General features: G+C 37.7%; 1 protein-coding gene across 2 annotated transcripts; it reads right to left on the bottom strand.

The window, feature by feature from the left end:
* Positions 1-304: 304 nt before the first annotated feature.
* On the bottom strand, positions 305-20,388 carry LOC117399292 (divergent protein kinase domain 1C-like). 2 transcript variants are annotated; one of them, XM_059022539.1, is made up of 4 exons: positions 19,917-20,388; positions 11,326-11,763; positions 8,919-9,083; positions 305-2,572 (listed from the first exon to the last, which is right to left on the bottom strand). In XM_059022539.1, the coding sequence occupies exons 1-4, from the start codon at positions 20,100-20,102 to the stop codon at positions 2,363-2,365; spliced, it is 999 nt and encodes a 332-aa protein (XP_058878522.1). In that variant the 5' UTR covers positions 20,103-20,388; the 3' UTR covers positions 305-2,362. The 2 variants fall into 2 exon arrangements, with proteins under 2 accessions (XP_058878522.1, XP_033854273.3); XM_033998382.3 differs by having other exon boundaries at positions 11,068-11,763; positions 19,917-20,387.
* Between the last annotated feature and the right edge of the window lie 3,027 nt (positions 20,389-23,415).

Genomic DNA, 23,415 nt, shown 5'->3' with positions numbered 1-23,415 from the left:
ATAATAATTAGGACTCCTTTGGAGCTACTTGTCCAGTTAAGCATCATAGAAACACAAGTTATCTTTGTGAGGAAATTGCACAGCAGTCTGTGCCAAAGAAACACAGAAAGCCTTTTATAAAATGAGATCTGCGAGGGGCAGCATGTTGTTCGTGTTCCCCCTAACCTTTGCTGGAATTTCCCAAATGAAAAAACTGCAATAGTACACTATTGTTTTACAAGTAATCCTGTTAACAGTAATGTTATTTAGGTAGGGTTTTAGCAGAACTATAGGATTATATTTTTTCACATGATATCAATCTCACTCCATTTTATAGTATTTTTATTTTCAGTTTCATGTGGTTACCAAAATCAAACACAAAAAATATGTTATTATAATGTTTCTACCGACAGAACAGACGCAGATAACAGGAGGTTTCACATAAAATGACATTCTTTCAGAATTAAAACAAACAAAAAAAAGATTTTTGTCCACCTTATTATTATTATATAGGAAGGGTATCCTGGAGTGAAAATGGTCAAAAACTGTTTTTTGAAAAAAGAAGAAAAAAAAACTGTTCAGTTGTAAATGTATTTGCTTGATAAAAGCACTCAAGATGAGTTACATAAGAAAATTAAATTGTGGGTTATCAAGTTTTTCCAGGATACCCCTCATTTGTGGGTGGCCTCTAACAGCTTACAATTTGGTTTCACTTTACCAAATACACAGCATGTTATAGAACTGCACCTTGCCAATATAATATTGTTTCATAATATATAATCCTTATCTGTAGATTAGCCTTAGAGTCATTACACATATATTTAATTACATTTTAGCAGTAGCTACAACAGACATCTCTTTGTAAACTTCATTTGTTTGGCCAAAGTATAGAAATGTGAGAAAAGTTATTACATTTTAATACATTGCATGGTTTTGGGCATCATGGACATCAGCTATAAAAGACATCTCATCTAATGCTTCAGGCTATGTGCAAGACAAAGCAAATTTGTCTCCCATAACTCAGATTAAGAAGAATTTGAGCCACTTCATCAACCCATACTTTTAATCATAATGTTTTGTCATTCAGAAGCCACAGAATACAGTAAATCGATGATTCTGTCACAGATATAAATACATCAGTGTCAAATACTCTAACTCATTGCTTGCAGCCATTTCTATGTAAAACCATATCAATGATATTCAGAGAGAATAGTATTCTACATTATACACCATAATATAATATTAGAATTTATAAACATTTCCTTAAGCAGAAACATGGTCAAGTAAAGTGACCCCTACATAACACAATAAAATCATTTTGCAATGGACCTAGCATAAAGATGGGGCAATTTACAATGTATTATTACCTGTTAAAACATCTCTCTATCATCCTTTATTCTTAACAGTTTTTATATACACATCTTTAAGGCATTTCTCAGCAAAAACAACTAAACACATGTAAAAATTGTTATGGAATTAATTCTGCCCTTTATAAAGTCCAATATATATAATATATTTGTTTCATGCAAATTTATGTTTAAACTTGTATTTACATGTTATTAGTTACTGATCAATATAGTGTTTACAAAAAAAGAAAAAAGAAGAATTTGGAATGTTTTTGAAACTGCAGCATTTCTGGATTTGTGGTCAGGGGAGACCAGGAGGCGTCTACACATTTCAAGCATGACTACAACCTGCATGGATAAGGTCAGTGTTTGGACATAAATTTCTCTAATAAATCTTGAGCTATCATCTGGAATGTGTTAGAAAGTAAAATATTATGTACTGGATGTGGTCGCTACACTAAATGCTTTATGGTTCCCTACATTGGGTACTTCAGTTGGAATATCAAAAACAGCTTTATTTCTTATAGCTTATCACGATTTATTTTGTTATTTTAGTGGACTGGACATGAATTCCAGTACATTTAATCTGTTATGGTAATTGTTATTTTCTGCCAGAAATTCTTTTAGTTTAATAGTTGTCATTCCATTAGTGTAATTTTATGTGTAATGTTCTCAAAATAATGTCGTAACAAACATCCAGTTTGGCAAGAAATAAGCACACTAGATTTCCAAAATATAATACACATTTTACTGAATTAAATATACGTGCATTTTAACACAGTTGAAAAAAAAAGATTTGTTTGTTAATACCATTTTTTTAAATACTGTATAAAAGCAAATACTCTAAACAGATGATTGAACCACATGTGAGCCACAAAGAGCCAGGCTTGTCTGCATTCATGGTTATAGAGCTTTTTACCTCATCTCATCTCATCTCACCGACAGGGAACAGGACAGAATCCACAACTGAAGTGTATCACACAACACTGCCTGTTACACATGTACAGAACACCTCTAGAAAATGTTTTCTGTCTCCTTCATTCTTGTAATTGTCTCTGGCTAGCCTGCAGCAGTCCATAGAGTTGTGAGAAGAGGGTTCGATGATCTTTCTTGTTCTTCGGGTACTCCTCAGTTGGCACAGCACACCTCTGCACTGCCTTCTGCAGCTCGACTTGCAGAGGAAGGCTGGCCCTAGAGCCTATCAGGCTGGGGGAGAACCAGTGGCGGAACATCTTGTCACAGATCACCTGTTGCAAACAAAATGCAAAACAAAATCTAAATGCAAAACAGAAAGCATAACAAAATACATTTGACTCCAAAATGTAAATCCTTGATGTATATTTACAACATAATGTCTTCATCCCTTCTGTGCAATCTACTCCAAAAGACAACCTTGCTGCCCACCCAGTTTGGTACAGTATATCATCCATAACTATAAAACAATCAATGATGGTATATGTGGTAATACTAAAAGAAAATTCTAAGACAAACATTACCCAGAACTAGCTGCTTGCCAATGTGCAACTCTGATCCAGATTGGTATGCTCTTGCTATTAGAAATCATGAAGTCACTTTCGCCAATTAAAATGACATTTCTGTACATCTTACTTTTCCATAAAGGTTGACTCGTGCACGGAAGACAACAAAAACTGAAAAAGACATTGGTAATTGGCATTAACAATACTTTGGGTGTTGTTTTAATAAAAACAGTTGACCCTGTCTCTTATGGCATAAAAGTGTCATCTTGTTGCTCAGATTCCCTTTGTAGTCCTCTTTCCCATCCAAAGTGCTCACAAGAAGACAATCATATACCATAACTGTACATATTAACTACAGGCAGCTATAGGATGTTCCCTTTCAAGTATGAAATATAACAATTACCGGTTACAGCCCACTACCAACCGGTGCTCAGGTCATCGGTCCGGTACCAAACCGGTCCTGCTCGGGTCTTGACCTGCCCGGTCACTATCTATAAGCAGATTGAGGTAACACCTGTACAACTGTATCTGAACACAGCAACTCTCTATACGGTGGTCTCCCGGCATGTACCATAAACCGACTGCAGCTAGTTCAGAATGCTGCTGCCAGGATCCTTACCAGATGTAAAAAACGTAAACACATCAACACCCCCCCCCCGCCCGCCCCCCACCCCCCCGTCTTGCCCAGCTACACTGGCTACCTGTAAAGTTCAGGATTACTTTCAAAACTCTCCTGCTCACCTACAATGCCCTTCATCACACAGGTCCTGAGTACCTCCTCAACTTGCTGAGCTGCTACATCTCTGCCCGCAAGCTGAGGTCCTCCAACTCTGACCTGCTTGTTATCCCCAAGCAAAAGTGCATCACGCTTGGAGAACACTCATTTAACTTCATGGCTCCGACTCTTTGGAACTCTCTCCCAGCTTTGGTGCGTGATGCTCCCACCATTGCTCGCTTTAAATCAAATCTCAATACCCACCTGTTCTCTCTTGCTATCTGCTATTAGCTGCTGTGTTGTTGCAACTATTTCTTGTATTATGCTATTATCATGTATTATGCATTTCTCACTGTATTTAATGTATTATGCATTGTTTTTTACTGTATCATGTATTATGCATTTCTCTGTATTTAAAGTATTATGGATTTTCTTGTTGGTACTGCATCTTGTAAAGCGCTTTGATGTTGGTCCACTGTGAAAGGCGCTATATAAAATGAAGATTGATTGATTGCTCCTTGCGTCATGCCCTGTGAGACATGCAAGGCCAGTCTGCCTATTGAGGACAAGCACGGCAGATGCTCTTCCTGCCTGGGGCCACAGCACGCCAAGGAGGCACTGGCTAATCACAGCTTCTGCGAGTTTTGTGCCCCTTTTTCCAAGCGCACGCTTGAGAAACAGCTATCTCGCAGCTCTATGGCGTGCTCTGCATCCCTTACTCCTGCTCAGCGCTCTTCCCTATCACCCTCTCTTAGAGAGGTGACTATGTCTTCACCCCATGGCTCTGTGCCAAGGCAGTGCAGACGACACACCCGGGAAAGTAGCCCAGGCAGGAAACCGCCCTCACGGTCTTCCTCATCCTTCTCAAGATCTGCCTCTCCTTCCCCTTCCCCACGGAAGTGGAAGAAGAGTTGGCGTTACAGACGATCGGCAAACTTGGAACAGATTTGGGCAGCTGTTTCCCACCAAGGAACCGTTCTCGCTGAATTACTGCACAGGAACGTTCGGCACCACCTGCCCCGCCTGTCCCCTTGGGGCACCATGGGGCTGCAAGCGCAGATTGGCCACAGGAGGACATACTGTCCATTGCTGCCACTGAGGAGGTGGGTGAACAAGAGCTGGCGTTCCCATATGAGGACGTGCAGTCCGACACCACATCCCCTGCGGTTAAGCTCTTCCTGTCGGCAGAGCTTATACCGCTTATCAAGAGGGCCACTGCAAGTGCCTTGGCCTACAGCAGGGGAAACAAGGCAATTGATTTTCGACGATGAGCCTACCGCCTCTCCCATATCCACCCTAGTTCACCCAGATTTTCTCTTGAGATCCAGTCTTCCTGGGACCATCCGGCAACAGCTCCTGCTGTATCCCGGTCGATGGACGCCCTATATACTGTGGCTCTCAAAAGTATTCACCCCCCTTGGACTTTTCCACATTTTATTGTGTTTCAACACAAAAAAAGTCCATAATGTCGAAGTGAAAAATAAAATATACAAATTGTTCTAAATTAATTACAAATATAAAACAGAAAATAATTGATTGCATAAGTATTCACCCCCTTTGCTATGACACACCTAAATAAGCTCTGGTGCAACCATAATTAGTTGAATGGAGTCCACCTGTGTGCAATTAAGGTGTTTCACATGATTTCAGGTTAAATACACCTGTCTCTGGGAGGTCCCACAGTTGGTTAGTACATTTCCTAACAAAAACTACATCATGAAGACGAAGGAACATTCAAAGCAAATCCGGAATAAGGTTCTTCAAAAGCACCAATCAGGGGTAGGATATAAAACCAAGGGGTAGGATATAAAACCATTTCCAAGGCATTGAATATCCCCCGGAGCACAGTAAAGTCCATTATTAAGAAATGGAGAGAATATGGCACAACTGTGAATCTGTCTAGAACAGGCCGTCCTCAAAAACGGAGTATCCGGGCGAGAGGGGCACTACAGGGAGGCCACCAAGAGGCCTATGGCAACTCTAAAGGAGTTACAGTCTTCCACGGCTGAGCTGGGAGACAGGCAATTACTTGCAGTTTTACAGTATATAAAAATGTTTTATTTTATTTTATTTAAACTGTAACCACATTGAGTTTGTTTAGAAGAAGAAACATTAAATTGAGTTACAATGTAATATCACTGATGCAGAAACAAATTGTATGATATGTAGTGAAAGGAACACAATTAGTTTTGGGAGTTTTCTTATATTCATGACACCTACAAACTTAAACTAAAATGTAATCTCAGTAATATATCATCTAAAGGTTCACCACAGTGATTTTGCATGGTAAATTTGCAGTTTTCTAATGCCATATCGCTCTGTACTTTACAGTGCTTACCTATGATTCACCCTGGTTTCACTAGGCTTTATTATACTTTATTGGGCTTTTACTATGGGAAACATATAAAGGATACCCATAACATATTTTAAAATGGTGTCTGTCTAGAATCAAGCAACATTAAAATGTCACCAATTTGAAAAACTTTCTGCATCTGCTCACTGTACCATGATTAATAATGACTGTAATTATAAAACATATTATTCCTAATTCATACCATACAGGAGTTATGAAAAACATTTCATTTTTTTATTTATTTTTTACATTTAAAAGTATATAAAATGTTTTAGTCAAGTAACAGCTGCAATATAATGAGCTTGAGAGAATACGACAGCTGGTGATAAGTCTTTGGTTTTTATGAAAACTGTGCCCAACTGTAATATCCATGTCCAAATCAGGATTTAATCAAATTCTGAGTTCCTTGGATGCTAGGAAAGACAATTCCCTGGATGGAAAATGTGAAAACACTTCAACTATGTGCAGCAAAAGCCTCCAAAACAGAATTACTCATTCACTTCTCTATTGTACCAGCTGGAGTATATTCTTTTTGTAGAGACCTGCTTGGATGTTACATATAATATGGGAGTTGCAATAATGTGTGCTTTTTTATTATTATTTCAAGTGCTTCATCATCACTGATACAATAACCCTCACAATATAAGGGTGGATTCAGTAAAAAAAAAAAAAAAAAAAAGCCTGTTGTTAGCCTCTTGATTTTACTCGGTGAACAGCCTTGTCCTGTTGACATTTTTAATTAACATATCTCATAACAGGGCCTGTGCATGTTTAAATTTAGGTGGTGGTGTGGTCCAATGGTTCAAGAAAAGGGCTTGTAACCACGAGGTCCCCAGTTCAAATTCCCCCTCAGCCACTGACTCATTGTATGACCCTGAGCAAGTCACTTAACCTCCTTGTGCTCTGTCTTTCGGGTGAGACGTTGTTGTAAGTGACTCTGCCTGATTAAAAGTGTAGCACAGTGTCTAAATTTGCATGTTTAAACTCCAATGTGTTTAAATGTAAATGAAACGTTTCTAAATTAAATACATGGTATGACAGTAAACAGAGGGGGAAATAAACTTAAGTGCATATCCAATTTACCATCTTTTTCTTACTGTTGCCAGCCAAACAAGTTTTTTTTAAGCCAAATAAAAGATCTTTGACAGGCTTGGTTTCTTCTGCTAATTTCCTGTGCCTGAACACTTACTGGTGGCTGCATTGCTATTTTTTCCTAAAAATACTTAGTTTATTATATGAAAAATAAAGAAAATATAGACATATACACTTACATTTTTCATGCATTTCTATAATAAAGCCAAACATACAGCAGCCCCTCTCAACTGCCCAAGCCCTTCTATAATAAACTGGAGACAAAAATCTGGTGTTTTGCAAGATTAAAAAGAATGCTCTGACACCAGGTCAAACGTAATAGGTTAATCAATCATATAACTTAATACAATACTTAAGCTAACGTGCATTACTAACGTATTTAAATGAAATGACTACAAAAACTACTTTCACTTTCATGTTCCAATCACATGCTGCACAATTCCCAGCTAAATCTAGCAAACTTAAAGCGATTTCCAATACTATTTATCCTAAAACTATATGTAAAACTGTAATATTCCAGAATAGGTTGTGAAGGCTTTATTTTGCTCCACTGAATTAACTATAAAAGCAGATGATGTCAAAAATTATACACTTTCATGTGTGTATATCAGGCAAAAACAGTACAAAAGTACACATCACTTTTGTACTGTTTTTTTTTCTTGTTTTTTTTTATCCCTGCCATTGTAGTTTCTTCACAATAAACAAAGTGGCAAGACACATTTTCACAAAGTAATAGCATTACTGAGTTTTTTTTTTTTTTTAAGCTGTGCACACAAGTGAAAACTGTCAAATTTAACTTAAATAAACTCTTCAATAAATAAATGTGGAAAAGGGGGCGTTGCGCAAAGAAAAATACCATTTTTTTTTTTTTTATTCACAACAAAACAAAACATTGATCACTATACGTAACATTTACCTTGGCCAGTGTCTGAAAGTGTGAAGTATTTTTAAGTAATATGCATTACCTGCATCTGTATCCCCCGAATCTGACTCGCTTGCCAAATCTAAAGCATCACTTTGTTATTGTTGTGTTAATACCACACATCACTTGCCATTTTAGACACAGACGTGGATGTTTGCTTTCGAATTAATGTGCAGCAATGTTTGTAAGAATATTCAGATGGTTTCTCCGCACTAAAGAAAATAATATTACTCCATACCGCTGTTTTCATATTGCACTAGCACTAAGCTATATGGGCAAAGATTTGTGACGCATGCCAAAATGAAATCTCATCAGAATGAAAGCTGACCAATCAGCTGACCAAAAAAACAAACAAACAAACAAACAAACAAAAAAAACAACGCTTGGCGACATTACAATCTTGCATGTCAGCAATTTCAACTTTTGTGATGAAGGAAAGCTGAAGCGACAGGCGGGCCACCAATTGAGGAACCCTGCTATAGCTGCTTTTGAATTACTATTTAGTGCAAGGGCACTCACTGTTCACAAAAATATTTAAGTTTGTTTTCCCCCTAAATTCACAGCGGTTTTCTACTTTAGCAGAGTCTGTTCAACTCAGAATCTGCAAATTAAAAAAAAAAATAGATTTCATTGGTTATACCAAGGGTTGAACACATCTGAATTATACTGTCCAGTTTATGAAGGAAGTACCAACAAAACTGTTATTATCTCTTAAATTGTAACAAGAACCTAACAAGTACTCAAATATAAAAAATAATATAGTAGCATCCAAAAGCAGTGTAGTATCCTATACTACTGTAAACTACACTATGTACTGTTGTATAGTATAGGACACTGCAGTGTTTTGGACAGTGCTTTTTTTTTTTTTTTTTTTTTTTTAATGGGAAGTGTGTCTACTGATTAAATTACTTAGTACCAGTTTTGTAACACTATCAACATCATATTTTTTTTTAAATAACATGGTGGATAATGCACTTTGGTGTGGCCCATTGTGCAAAATAAACTTTATTGAGGAATTGTTAAAATAACTTACTTGCAAATTGCTGTTTATCCTTTTTGCACCACATCTGTTGTGCTGCATGTCACACTTAGAAAAGCAGTCAAAAAAATTACAGTCTTCATCATTTGTGCAATTCTGTTGAAGGATGTCCCTCATTTTGGGCTCAAAGAAAGCCATGTCTACATCGATTGCAACAACCTGCAACACAAACAATCAGCCATAAGTACAGTACATTAATGTACTGTGGATCCCACTACATAGCTTCTATTGGTTAACACACAAATAACATAGTAATGTTGTAAAAACTAAAACTATGTGGAATTTCTGCTTATTATTTTTTTTTGCTACAAGACATTTAATAGTTAAGAACAACCTAGGTCTGTGTCATTGCCAGCATTGCCCAATTGATTGCATTAGTTGTGATACCTTAATAGAATTCAAAACAGCTTTCAGACACACCTCATTAATCATCTGTTGAATGAGGCATTGCTGCTGTTTTGTGTTTGTGTATTAACTGTAATAATCAATTGTCTATTTTGGCTGTGCTGTATAACTTATATTGTAGTAATGTGAACTGCCAAATTGTCCTTTTCACTTTAAGGATGTTGTATATCTTTCTAAATTATTTTTTTAATACAACCAAAAACAGTAGGTTAAATGTCCCTATAATGTATAATTATTAATAAGCCAGACTGTCATATCCTTGGCAGGAATCACAATAGGTCACACCCATGTGTGTCTGACAACTGAACAGAATGACTTGAGAAACCTGTGTGAAAAAGGAGCACCCAGCAGGACTCTTTAGAAAGGCATTAAAGATAACATTAGATGATGTAATGGGAAACCAAAGTAAGCATTGCCAAACATGGACTATACATGTCAGTGCCCCGGTAAACGAAAACAACAGCACAGATGCAATATCTGATGTCCCTGTTTTAGGGGTAAAAACAGACAGTACAACACAACTCTATATACAATCTTATAAATCATGGTGAATGACCCTTTTTATCTAAATATAGATCACCCATGCCTACATCTGGTGAAATATCTTTTTTTTTTTTTTAATTGACATTTAATTTATTCTTTGTTTGTTTTTAAATATGGGTACTCTGTTTTAACACACATTGATTTAAATAAATTGAACCAATGAATTCAGTGGTACAGTGTTTTTAGTTTGACCTTGAATTTCAGTGCTCTGGACAAACACCAATGTGGTTGTCACGGGGAATTGCATTATGTAAAAATATAAATCTGTATAGTACGCCTACACAGTATACAGTACATAGTAAAATCAAATGAATACCTAGAACACTTTCTTTTTACTTTAGCCTACTGGTAACACAAAATAAATCATGCTGCTGCATTGTACACATTGGTATACGATGCGAATAAAAGATTATTTTAAATTGAAACTAAATGATTTTAGCATTTTTGTTTTATAAATTATTATTATTTTCAACTTGGCCTACTTAGTAGCATAGACAATTAACACAAAATAGACCATGGTCCTATACAGATGCTCAGAATGAGTTGGAGGTATTAGTGGCACATGTTTGCAGTCTATTGCTCCTAACACGTTGGGGAAACCAGAAATGTCATAGAAATTTGTTTTCAAGGCTTGTAAGTACAGTACAACCTGACTTTAGTGAAAATTAGGTACTTGGGTGTTTTGCTTCAAAAATACATTGAGCACAACTGGTAACGTACAAGAAAACGCGGACAGAGAAATGCCAGTAACAATTGCGACTGTTTAAACATGCTTTCAAAAGTTCTTAACAAATTGATGCAATTGTAAGTGTCGCAAATATCAGCAGCTTTAGTACATCTCATTATAATATTTGAGAACCCTCATTTGCAATCTCCGCCCCCTTTTTGCAAATTTATGCAGGAACGCCCATAATTACATATTCAACTATGGTTGAACCACAAAGAAAAACTGCTGCTGCAAAACATTCCCTAAAAAGTCGCTAAAAGCATTGCGCATGTTTAGTACATTTCACCCTAGATTACCGACTTGTTTGCAACTGGTTTGCGACAGGCGCAACACTTTAGTACATCTACTCCTATGTTCTCATAACAGTAGGGATCCTCAGCCTTGTAAAAGAGCCTTATGTCTCAATGTGATTTACCCTGGTTAAATACAATTATTATCCGGCCTATTGCTATGAGAAGACAATCTTACTGTCAGATCTTTTCTAATGGCAAAATTTTCTGGTTTGATGTCACAGAGGTGAAGATGGTAGGAAAAGTCATTTTCAAAGTGCTTGACCATGTCTAAAAAGCTGAGTGCAATTGTATGTATAGCCCCCCTTAACGCTTTGTTGTTGTGGCCTGTTACAGATGAACCAAAAAGTTCTTCCAGGGAAAACAGGTTCTGATTCCAAGCATGGCCAGCTATAAGGTACTCCACTGCATAAAAGTGTCCACAGGATCCCAGTACCTTGACAACATGCTTGCTCAGATCCTGTAATATTTTGAAAAAGGTATATTCTTCCTGTTGGAGAAGGGACCACATGGTGGCCAGTTCTGCTTTGGAGTATGGTTCAACTCTCCCTTGTAAATGTTTGGTCCATAATTTTGGCACGGTTGTGTTGATCAGTTCCAACCCCAACAAGTTTTTAATCTCCAGTGCTGCATAAAACACAATATCCATTGTGGAAACATCCTGCATTTCCTGGTAATCCAGCATTCCAAAATTGTCATAGGAGGAGAAGTTTTCCAGTTTTGATTTGAGGATAATGGGAATACCAGCCCAGTCTGCCTGAATGACCTTTTTACCCTTTTCATAGTAAAGGCATCTTTGGTACACCACTTGCTTGCTGATGCACAGATCTTCACAAAGATCCCCAGTGAGGATTCCCTCTTTATATCCATCACACTGAAACAAAGAAAAACAGCAGTGAATATGGACATTGAAGCTTGGAAGGGTAGTATTTGTGGTATCAGGAGCTTGTCATTAAAATATGGAAAATAAATAAGCTTTGGAACACTAACACATCACACATTTTCTCATTTACACTTTGGTAAAAGAACTGCTAAGTGCTATGTTGTTAACTTGTACCACGATCAACAATACATATTCAATTATATTATTACCATAAATAGATACGTAACTCTGTGTTTGAATTTCTAACTTCAGATGTATTTTATTTAGTTTTATACTTGAGAATAGGTGCAAGACAGTGAAAAACTGTCCAGTATCCACTCAACACAGGTCAATGATCCAGTACTGTATGTAATAAATATGTTCAGTTTCAGATTGTGTAAGTAGGGCTCTATTCACAAAGCGTATGAGTTGTTTAAAGAATGTTTTTTATGAATACATTTTTATATTTATGAAACTGTTCTTTAATGTTTTTAATGAAGCCATAAATAGTCCAAAACAGTTTCAGAAATATCAAACTTGAATTTATTCATAAAAAACAGACATTGAAAAAACATTCTGAGTTAAAGCTTGTAAATAGAGCCCCCGAACTCTAACTGCTTGAATTGGACTTTGGTTCATCATCTCTGGTTTTATTTAACCTGTGCCAGGGAAGACAGTTCAAATCATTTCAATTATTTTTTTTTTGGCCTGTTGTCAACACCACTTGAAGTCTAGATTTAGTCTGACTCTGTTCCACCACATTGGGGCAGTTTCCATGTGTGTTCTAATTTTTCTCGAGACATTGTACTCGAACCAAATAAAAAATGACCTTGTACATTTCGGGTTTCCATTGGCTCAGTTTATTTTACTCGAAAAGACCCTCTTTTCACCTGACATCGTGCAATTGAAGGGGAAAGGAGGAGGTTGAAATGCAAATTAGCCATGTGTAGCGTTCTGGTGCTGTTTACGCAGACAGCTCGGGAAAATGTGGTTTCCATGCACAGAGAACAGGTACCCGAGAGAATCTATCCTTGAACTCCATGGTTGTCAGGTGACATCTTGTTTGAGTGAAATTGTTTAAAGCACAGTGTTAAGCTCATGTAATAAAGCTGTGATTTGTAAATGCACTGGTTGTTTAATAATACGTTTTACTGCTGTTGCCCAAATTGTTTTTCAAATGTCCATTGGTGGGGTGGCATATCGTTAGTAGTGAATAATATTTCAACTAATTTATCACAGGACTTATTAATTAAAGAAAAAAGAAAATAATTAACCCGGAGGTATATAATGAAACTCCAACCCAGCTAGTGCAGATCACCATGGCTGAAAACCGTCAGAGACCTAGGAATATAGAGATCTGTGCTAGACACCTTCCACGTGTGCTTCCAAGGCTGTCTGGATTAGGAGCACTGGACATTTTCACATGAAATGCGTGTTTCCATGTGAAAATGGGCGTAGATTTCCCGTGTTTTACGTCATGCTCACAAGTAAATGAGATTTACCCTATCCCTCTCTGGCCGTTATTTTCAGCCACAAACCTGATCCTGTCGAGCTGTTCTTCGAAACGTACACGTTCATTGCCACTTCACATGTAAATAACCACATATGGAAACTCTCCCATTGAGTGCCAACAACTTAGAATCAAATGTTATACCTTAACTGGTGATGAAGGCTTAGCATGCATCTTCCTTGTCTACATGTCTGTGCAGAACTGAATTGATTAAAATTCTACCTCATGAATTCTGTGCTTGCAGTCTCCCTGGTTCAGACAGGTGCTTCTCTCTCGGGCCACTACTCTGATTTGTTGACCTTACAAATTCCAAGGCACAGGTCAAAGAAAAGCAGAGATATTGATCAGGGTAAAACCCCCTGCAGCTATAAGTCTTCACCACAGTAAAATAATAAGTATAATCAAGTATAAGCATGTGTGTGTTAAAGGTTAAACTTTATCTTTACAATTAAACACTTTCTGTGACTTAAACTGAAACTGTCCTTTTTGGTGCCGGTAATTTAGTATTATCTGATAGTCTTTAAACATAAGGACACAACCACAATTTATTTTCAGCACTGCTATTCATGAGAACCATATTTATTCTGAGCGCTAATAAACTCAAAAGCACATCCTCAAGGCAAAAGGCAAGTTCCCTTATCAGGGGAAAGCAATTATGCTACTCAGTCATCCAAAACTAAGCTACTCTAAGAATAATAATCAAACGAAAGAAAGTAGCAGCTATGTTCAACTTAATGTATCAAGTAACTTTTGCTTGACGGTAACACAGTTTTAATCATTATTCAGAGAAGAGTAAAAGAGAATAATGATGTGGTTGACAATTAGCTCCACTATAGTATGTTCAGAATCTTTGTCATGAACCATCGGTAATTTAAAAAAAAAAAAAACACATTGTTACTTTTAAGAATACAGAGAAAAGAAGGTTGTACATAGTGTATTTTACTTTGTTTTCCAAATTGCAATATGGTAATATACTAAGTAAATACTGAGCATGAATACCTCAATATATATATATATATATATATATATATATATATATATATATATATATATATATATATATATATATATACTGTATATATATATATATATATATATATATATATATATATATACAGAATATATTGCCTGACAACTTTGATAAATTATACATTAACTAGGACTTGACACTATATGTACTTCAAGGTACATATTGTGGCATTTCAGTGAGATGGATAAGGAGTAGTACTAACATGTCTACCTGAGAGTTTCATATACAAAACACTGGGATAGGATAGGGTACAGTACAGGGATTGTGATTAGTATGAGTAATGCTACCAGATGCTATTTTGTCCTGCCGACACTGTAGTGAAGTGCCTTTTTCAATCTACTCCACCCTGGGGCCTTGTTCCAATTACTACCATTGTGAGTGTCCTATTCTATACCCACACATTTTTTCTTGTACCTCCCTGCTTACTAAATGTGTACCATATGTTTAGGGTTCACAGCTGGACTTAATACAGGAAGGTAAATAAAATAAAATTGCCGATCTGAATCCAAACCTATAACAAAATATGTAAGGATATAAGAACTTAAGACAATTTATGAACAAGAGGAGGTCCATCTAAGCTCACTTTGTTCCTAGTAGCTGATTGGTCTCAAAAAGTTGTCAAGTTGGTTCTTAAAGGACTCAGTGATTTAGTATCAACAACATGACTAAGTTACCCTCACAAGTTTGAAGAAGTGTCTTCTACCCTGTCCTAAGTCTATTTCCATTTAATTTCCTAGTTGCCTCTGGTCCTAGTTAATGTGCTGAACTTCAGGAAATGGTTAGGGTTAACTTAAAATTATTATTTGTTGTAGGCTAAATATTCAGGTCCTTCAATCTAACTTCAATCGAGCTCTTTCCTTTAAGCACTGGGATTTGTCTGATTGCTCAAGGTCCATAATGCTATTTTGGTAATGTGGTGACCAGAACTGAACACAGTATTCTAACAACCTCACCTCCATTGATTTGTACTCTATACTTTGGGCTTTAGTTTGCCTTTTTTAATTGCTTTCCTACACTGTCTGGTTGCTGATTGCAATGGTAGGTCTAAATCCTTTTCGATTTTGTGCGTTGCCGAAATTGTGTCGGCCCCTCAAGCCCAAGCTTTTTGTTGTATGCAAACTTTAGAAGCTTGCTAACTATCCCCTAGATCATTGATGTAGATAAGAAACAACAGAGGTCCAAGCAAGTAACTACCTGCAAGACCTATCAATAAATGCAAGTTATTTTCCGTGCTTGGCAGACTTGAAAATCTCTCTCTTATTTCAATCTTTTAGAGCTCATTCCTGATTTACAGCCTCCACAGAAGGGCTGTAATACTCCCTTGTACTGCACATTTGCGATTGCACACATAAAGACATCACACACTGGAAAGCACATCATGCTAAGCAAGCCAATTTGAAAGATTTCTTTAATAGATCAAACATGCTCATCAGATCAACTTATCATAAACCCAATAAGAGCAGGGCACTCCACTGCTTATCAATTATTAAGTGTATAAACCAAAATGAAAGGCCTTTATTTGTTGCTAGCTACAGTAGGTCTAAGTAAACATATGTTTGTTTTAATTTGTCCAAACTACAATAATGCAAAGCTCAGTAGAATTTCCTGTATTAGATTACCATTCTAAAAAAGTTTCTAAATGTTTTAGCCCTTGAAATACTAGGCTTTGGAGTCTGTCATCACGGTAAAATGAAACGCTGAGAAAGTTCCAGTCTATGGAGACCTTACTGTGTAATTACACTAAAATACTTTATAACAAAATGCAGTTACCCACATTTGAATAAATGCATTAGTACCATACTAAAAACACAACAAAGCAAGTGCTGTCTGTTAGTACTACATATTTAGACTAGTACTCCATATTGTAACAGTATAGTATACTACTATACGGTAATAGGATTTATCCTAATGGGTTTAGCTGTTTATATAAAGATGAGCTTATTTAGGAAAACAAGTTAAGATTCAAGGGGCATAATTACAGCAAGATTGGGATACGCCAACCTCTTAATTTTTTTTTTTTTTTACATTTCCAAACACATGTTAAAGTTTCACAACATAGTCATGCTTTCACTTAAGCCAAATTAATATGAGTATGAATTCACGGGGCAGAGCTAGGCCACCTGCTGTAATGTTTAGGACATAATGTTAGTAACAAATAGAACATATAAAGAGAGGCTTCGTCCTTCGAAGGTCCAACGCATATAAAGGGGGGTTCCGTCATTGAGGAGACCCGACAAACAGGATGGGGGTCACTGTCTCTGAGATGACCTGACATACGAAGAAGCTCACGAACCAGAAAGAAAACATATTGATTAGTAATATTAGCACAGCTCTTCAATGGCCCAACATTTGCAGCAGGGGGATTCCGTTGCTGAGGAGACCCGACAAACAGGAGAGGGGTAACCGTCTTTGAGGAGACCCGACAAACAAGAGGGGTTCCACCGCTTGGGACCCTCACATAAATAGAGGCATTAGTACCTGAAAGAGAAGACAAGGAATCATGCATGCTAAAGGAGGGGTTTGGCCAGGGGTCCCCTCTGACTCATGGAGAACCCTCCTCTATGAGGTAAATGAAGCGACGCTTAACAAGGGGTTGGAGAAAGTGGAATCACTACCCCCCCAGGGGAGACCGATGCAAAAGCGGTTGAGATTCTAGAGGAGGAGGAGAAGGGAGGAGGAGGAAACGAAAAAATGCAGGACAACTACTTGTAGGTGGCTAAGCATTAAATAGAGTAGATTTAATTGATGGAAGAAGATGATAGGGCGCAGGGGGCCTAGCTCCACCCCCCGAACCACACAAAATAGGTTAACATTATAATATAACACAAGATCATTACAACAAATGTAAAAGAAACAGTAAAGGTGAGAAGAGGAAGTCATGGAACTTACATTCACATTGTTCATTTCACCTACATCCATTTTGTGTACCCCACAGTCGATGTGGGGTGGGGGTTGTAGTCTGAGACCCACAGAATTTCTGTTACTTGGGTAACCCACAATTCGTCACTATAAATTCTCAAACTCAAGGTGTCCATTTTGAAGCAGATTACAGTTTTTGTAGAGTATATAAATTCAGTAAAACTTTTAGACAGAGGTGACGGGTACCCAGTACACTTATATGGCTACAGTACAATAAATCAAAGAAAAAATGACTGAAAAGCCCTTTAAAAAATAAATATAATCACATATGTTTCCTAGGCCTAGTGATGAACTGTTTCAAAATACTGTGAACTGTGTGGGAGATTAAAGATTTGGGGTTCTTTTTCTGAGATTTTTGTTGGCCTCATTTAATTCCTGCCATTAATGTCCTAAAGGAATTTGTTTTATAACAGGAACCATTTAGGCAGGTCTGATTGATTGGGGGGGGGGGGGGGGGACATATTTCTAGCCAGGTTACATCATGTCTGAAAAAGAGGGTAAGAAAGCCAATTTCATTTTGAAATGTGATGCGACGATGTGTTCTGTAACCACAGGAAGAACATTTAAGCAACCTATAAGTTTAGAAAATGACTTCCTGACTGCCAGGGTCAGGCAGAGGCGTAGCTAAAGGGCTGGTTTTAGGGGTTTGAACCAATCATTCACCAGCACCACCCCGCCCCACCCCCACCATCACCCCCACCATCACCCCCACCCTCACCCACAAACAAAATCTACATCCACCCTCGAAACAAAATCCTGGCTACGCCACTGGGGGTCAGGGTCTTTTTAGATGTGAATCTTCCAAGTTACAACCTTAAATATAAAATGTAAACCTTAAAGTAAAATGCTTGGGCCAACCTTGATTGGGTTTACAGCATGGAATTTTCTGGGTTAGGGGCTTTGAGAATTTCACTGATTGTCTGGCAGTGTGGATTCACAGAGTCTTGTCAATATTTCATACAAGTATTTATTTCTAATTGGATTTTAATTCTAATGCTAATTCTGGCACAGTAAACTTATTGTTGTTGTTGTTTTGATATGTAGCCTAGTAAACAATGGCAGAGTTATTGCGACTGTTAGTTTGAATCCAGCACAGCGTGATCTATAAAATCAGTATAAACAAAACCGTATTTTTGTACTTTCATAAAAAGACACAGCTAACAGATGGTACTTTATAAATAGTCAATCTGCTCCATTGCAGACATGTATCAGGAAGCATAATACCACAAAGCAGCTTCCTGTGTCTTATTTTTAAATATAGTAGTCCACCCAAATGAACCACATTTTGCAAACCTCTAGAAACCTGCAGTTCCCCACAGACAATTTTTCACTGAAATATTATTCCTTGGTTTCTGTCTTTTATACATACAGTATGTCAATAGTTTTGCTTTCTGTGTGATCTATATTATCAGAAACATGTTGAAAGCTAGCTGTCGTGATAGACAGAAACATCCTCTCCCCTTAAAACCAGCTTGCTTCTTCTGTGTGAACTGGATAGGCAATATAGTACTACTTGCTGCAGTAGGAGGTTATTCATGACATATTGAAGCTCATTTAACTTAGGAATTTAATGCCTGATAACTTTTTACGTTTCATGAATATGTTTCTCTGAGTGAAATAAATTGTGGTGCCTACATTACCAATAACTAATTGTATTTAGTTCAATTGGTGCACCCAGGAATCGATCCAGATATCCTCCCTAGGGTACAGTGACCAATGTTGAATTAAATGTAATACAATACTTATAACACAGTATAGAGCAGTGGTTGGTTTGGGGTATATTATTAGGCATAAATAAAAGTAAAGGGGCTAGGGTGGTGCCCTAAACCCCACAACCATAATCTATGGGAACCTATATTGGCTCATCGCTGTGCAAAACAATTTTGTGGAATACTGTAATGCAAATATTCACTTACACAAGCAATCAGTGCTGGGACTATTCGTCAGTTTTAATCTCAAATATTAATATGGTATAAATCTTACTCTTGTACTGTTAAAACACAATAAACCAGGATACAGTAACAAAGATTTTGATCCCCCTTTCCCTCAATGCAGAAATTAAACAATCCGTCCGTGTCAAACTAAATAAGGAACAAGTTCTTTAAATGTTCTATTACAAAGGAATAGAGAGAATAATACATTTTGAGGTTTAAAGAATGCAGCCTTTCTGCTTTGAAGTTCACCATCCTTAGAAAAGCATGCCGCATGACAAACTGTTCAAGAATACTCTCTGATATGCGCAGCATGCATATTCATGACTGAGTACAAGGAGATATAAATTATATAAGCAATTGTGGCTTTGAAGGTCAGCCTAATTGGTGTTTTTCACCTCAGCTTGTACACTGATTGATTTGAGATGGAAACCAAGTCCTAGTGATGCACATTGGAAGAGCTGCTGAAGGGTCCTGCTGCCCGTTTAACTCTCAGTAGAGTAAAAATGAGACAAAAGTGCCATTCAACCATTTCTCCCGATTAGAGCTTCTTACATCATCAAACTGTAACATCATATTCATTATGAGTTGCAAATACATTTTATGTAACCTACTTATATTTGCAGTTATTCTTAGGATAAAACTTTGCATGTAGATACATTTTTTTCCTCTGATTTATAAACAATGTTAAATCAAGTTGGATTGTTGTTACTAGCATATCCTCCAACAGTGCATACCTATTTGAAGTATTTTAAAATAATAATAATAATCCTACCACTCTTGCCAGAATCCTTTTACTTTTCTCATCGGTGCAGTGGTCAGAGAAGATTGTCCTGTGAACAAACATCAGTGCACTCATGAAAATCCAAAAGCCAAACCAGAAGAGCGCGAACAAGAGGGTGTTTTTTCTGAAAATCTTCACCCCCAGCCTCCTGAAAACACAACTCCTCCACGTTATCATTGCCTGTCTCTAGAACTTACACCATAATGTATAACAAAATACAAGCCTGTTCCAAATGAAGTTTAAGGGAAGTCATTTTGTAAATGTGCCATTCTTCTGTAATAATCAGTTGATGTTCCTGTCTTTGCTTTGTGGAATACTGAATGCAAGTTCACTCATTGTCTTCTTTGCATGCTGTGTGATTCTTGTTGTCTTTAGCTAACCCTGGTCCTAAGTCCCTAAAGCAGCCCCTTTGCTAGAGAGCTCTACTCACTCACTACAGCCTTGACAAACACTGCCTTTAAAAAGGCTGAATGGGAGCCACAAAGTTCCGCCTTCTTTTCCAAACTGTCTCCTATGTCAACCAGCCCCTTTGGTTTCCAGGCAGCAGATCCAGCTCTCACTCATATAGGAATCTTTTTTTTTTTTTTTTTTTGCAGTTTGAATGTGTGTAATTCTCTAAGGTTATGCTGTCACACTATCTTTATTCTCCTATTTGCGAAATTATGTCGTTTGAATGTAATGAGAAGTGATCAGATGTATAAAAATAGGGGCAATCAAACCTAGTAAGGCAATTAAGACTGAATACAAACTTGATGTTCGTTAGTCTGCTGATAAAGAAGCCAATAACAGCTGAAAAGTTGAATACCAAACTTTCTTTTTATTTACCACAATAGAGTTTAAGAAAAAAAAACAGCCTTTATTAAAAAAAATTGGGATTTAAACCTGTAAAACTTCAATTTGTGTTATTATTTGATACTGAAATTTAGTTACGAAATTTAGTAAGTAAACAGTCCATATAATCCAACAGGGAAATGTAGTCAGATGATCAATGACAAAATATCCATATTATTCCAAAACTTAATTATACTGTGTGGCAACATTCAAATTGAACATTTAAATTTGGTAAAACAATGTGGGCAAAAACATCTGGTCTTCAGATATCAGAATCTGAGTAGATATGTCAGTGTGTCCGCTCTATGTCACAAATATTTTTATGGTTTTCAAAAGGCAATTTTTTGTAGACAGCTCACACCCTCACAAGCTAAGGTGTCTTCTTCCTTGTTATCTTCAGTCACTACATTAACATAATCCCTGCTGCTTTGCTTTAATTATCCATCTGTCAGTCTTGTATTGAATAGAAATTGCTGGCTACCAAGTTTCTTTGTCTCAGCTGGGGGTCTGTTCCTTGTGCGGTGCAGTAACCACTGTTTGCTTTAGTCTTCTGAGGGTTCTGAGAAGAATTCTTCATGTTAAAGCAATGGTATCATAATTATATTTTGCAGCCTTTTGAGTAAATAAACACCTTTCAAAATGAGAAGTTTCAGTTTCAATCTCAATGAGACATTTATTTCTATTTTTGTAACACTAAAGGGAGTTTTTCACTTTTCATGTCTTTCAAATGATTGAACAGTGCCCCTATGTGGAATTTGTTGGTGGTGCAGATATAAACTATCAGTGAAACAGTCATGTTGAACTAAAATATGCTTATGGGGTTGATGTAAGGATACGTGCAAACTGATTTGTGGTTGTCAAACACCCATATTGAGGCTGAAATGGGTGTTTGTAATGCGCAAATCGTGTTTAGCTGCCGTAAAAGTAGGACTTTAGTGGCCACTTAAAATGAGCTGCTATCAAATTTGCACTTGCCATCATTAATCCATTTAAATGATATTGAAATGTATTCAGATGAAGAAAAGAGCATGGAATTGGGCGGGGATCTGGAATACTAAGCAGGCACAAACATTATATGTTATTGCACTTGGGCAATTGATGACCCTCAAAAAACTTAGCACCTCCTCTTACAAGGTGCAAACCATTGTGGACGCGTGTAATTACAAACTTACGAATGGTATGCTTCCTGATGCGGCAACGCTTGGCTCTTGTTGAGGACAGGCAGGAAAACCTTCGGAGGAGAAGACGGAGAAGACTTCTCATATTCAAACCCAGGGTCACTTTGTTTGGGATGCCGGAGGATACAGTGGTAAAGCGTTATCATCTCACTCCGCAGGTCATCCTAGACCTAATAGCTGAATTTCACCTTTTCATCACCTGGTTGACTGTCCTCCTGGTAACACCAACAGCATTGAATTTCTCCACTATAGAGAACCTCTTTAGTAGCATAACTGATGTTGGCTGAGGCTTTTCCAAATAACTCAATTTCATGCTGAGTGACCTCAGCCGTAAGGACTCTCAGGTCCTCCTCAGAAAACTTTTATTTTATTTTCCATACACCAAGAGGACTTTACTGCCCTTCTCTAACATATTTTTTTGTTTGGTTTGATTTCTATGCTCCACAAATCTCATACAGCATCTACTGCTCTCTAACTCACCTCACTGGCCCAATGCACAGGTGGCGCTCATTGCAGCTCATTATTTGTGTGTGTTGAGTTGTTTGCATTGCTCTCAAGCTTACACAGGCCGCAGTGCTAAATAATTGCCTGGCCGCTAGGCAATTTAGATTTTGCAGCTGCAATTGTTTGCACTACACTTATCCTTACATTAACCACTTAATTGCAGTGTCTAGGTTTTTTATATTCAGTTTTAGCGTTCCTGTCATCCCATGGACAAACTATCTGAGAGTAATATATATATATTGTGAAAGAGTGGTAGTGTGGTGCTACAGGACACCGGTGCTTTCTTCCCCACAGACTGGAATGAACTTGTTGCGTATTCAGGTGAGTAATTTTATTTACAATATTTACACAAGTTTACACTTAAACAAAAGCGTTATTTGCCCTGTACGGGCCACTAACTACCTAATTTCTTATCCCCTCTCTATGCTACTGCGAGACGACCCAGCTGTTACAGGCTTTGCCTGTAGAATGTCCAGACTCTGCAACACAGGTAAGTAGAGGTTGGGCCCCCTCTGGTGGAGTGAGCCAGGAACACAGGTGAGTAGAGGTTGGACTCCCCTCTGGTGGAGTGAGCCAGGAATACAAGTAAGTAGAGGTTGGGCTCCCTCTGGTGGAGAGAGCCAGGAACACAGGTGAGTAGAGGTTGGTCTCCCTCTGGTGGAGTGAGCTAGGAACACAGATAAGTAGAGGTTGGTCTCCCTCTGGTGGAGTGAGCCGAGAACACAGGTAAGTAGGGCTCCCTCTGGTGGAGTGAGCCGGGAACACAGGTAAGTAAAGGTTGGGCTCCCTCTGGTGGAGTGAGCCTGGAACACAGGTAAGTAGAGGTTGGGCTCCCTCGGGTGATTATCTCCTGGAACACAGAGAAACAGAGAACAGCGGCACCCTCTGCTGGAGTGAGCCCGGAACACAAGCAAGTTAAGTCCAGGATATGTGGAAGCGTTCCTACTACAGCCGGGTCCCAGGATGCATACGGATGG

Source organism: Acipenser ruthenus, chromosome 4 (assembly GCF_902713425.1).
Source record: "Acipenser ruthenus chromosome 4, fAciRut3.2 maternal haplotype, whole genome shotgun sequence".
Lineage (NCBI taxonomy): Eukaryota > Metazoa > Chordata > Actinopteri > Acipenseriformes > Acipenseridae > Acipenser > Acipenser ruthenus.
The sequence above is the reverse complement of the archived record's forward strand: the minus strand, read 5'-3'. Positions and strand labels throughout refer to the sequence as shown.

What these genes read in the sequence shown, in the direction of transcription:
- LOC117399292 (XM_033998382.3), bottom strand. Translation starts at nt 20,102, where the DNA reads ATGATAACGTGGAGGAGTTGTGTTTTCAGGAGGCTGGGGGTGAAGATT. An exon ending in CCATTAGAAAAGATCTGACA is followed by an intron (nt 9,084 to 11,067) that starts GTAAGATTGTCT and finishes TTTGTGTTGCAG; the next exon opens with GTTGTTGCAATCGATGTAGA. An exon ending in GGATAAACAGCAATTTGCAA is followed by an intron (nt 2,573 to 8,918) that starts GTAAGTTATTTT and finishes TGTTTGCAACAG; the next exon opens with GTGATCTGTGACAAGATGTT.